Source organism: Antrostomus carolinensis, unplaced genomic scaffold (assembly GCF_000700745.2).
Source record: "Antrostomus carolinensis isolate BGI_N321 unplaced genomic scaffold, ASM70074v2 scaffold46135, whole genome shotgun sequence".
Taxonomy (NCBI): domain Eukaryota; kingdom Metazoa; phylum Chordata; class Aves; order Caprimulgiformes; family Caprimulgidae; genus Antrostomus; species Antrostomus carolinensis.
In genome coordinates, this window is record NW_010317905.1 from 1 (window position 1) to 262 (window position 262).

The following is a 262-nucleotide window of genomic DNA, read 5'->3' on the forward strand; positions in this document are numbered from 1 at the left end:
CGCTGAGGAAGTGTGAGTCAGCCGGCGGCCACAGACGCGCCCCTGGACCATGGCCGGGTGAGGGGGACGAGCTCCAGGGACCCACGGGTGGGTGCTCCCTGTAAGTCACATGTGCTGTCCCCAGGTGTGGAGCACGTCAGCATCCAGCTGGACCTGGAGGCCGAGTTCCACTTCACCCACCTCATCATGACCTTCAAGGTAGGTCTTGGCACATGGGTACCCTGGACGAGGTGGGATGGGACGGGATGAAGCCCACGGGGGC

At 64.9% G+C, this 262-nt stretch overlaps 1 protein-coding gene across 1 annotated transcript in view; it reads left to right on the top strand.

Moving 5' to 3' along the window:
• Positions 1-124: 124 nt before the first annotated feature.
• The window catches only part of LOC114818611 (laminin subunit beta-1-like), a gene marked incomplete at both ends in the record, with an annotated part of 356 nt that continues 218 nt past the window's right edge, over positions 125-262 (top strand). Inside the window, one exon of the mRNA XM_029085140.1 lies at positions 125-200. Coding sequence (XP_028940973.1) covers positions 125-200 — 76 coding nt within the window. The remainder of the gene's footprint in view (positions 201-262) is intronic.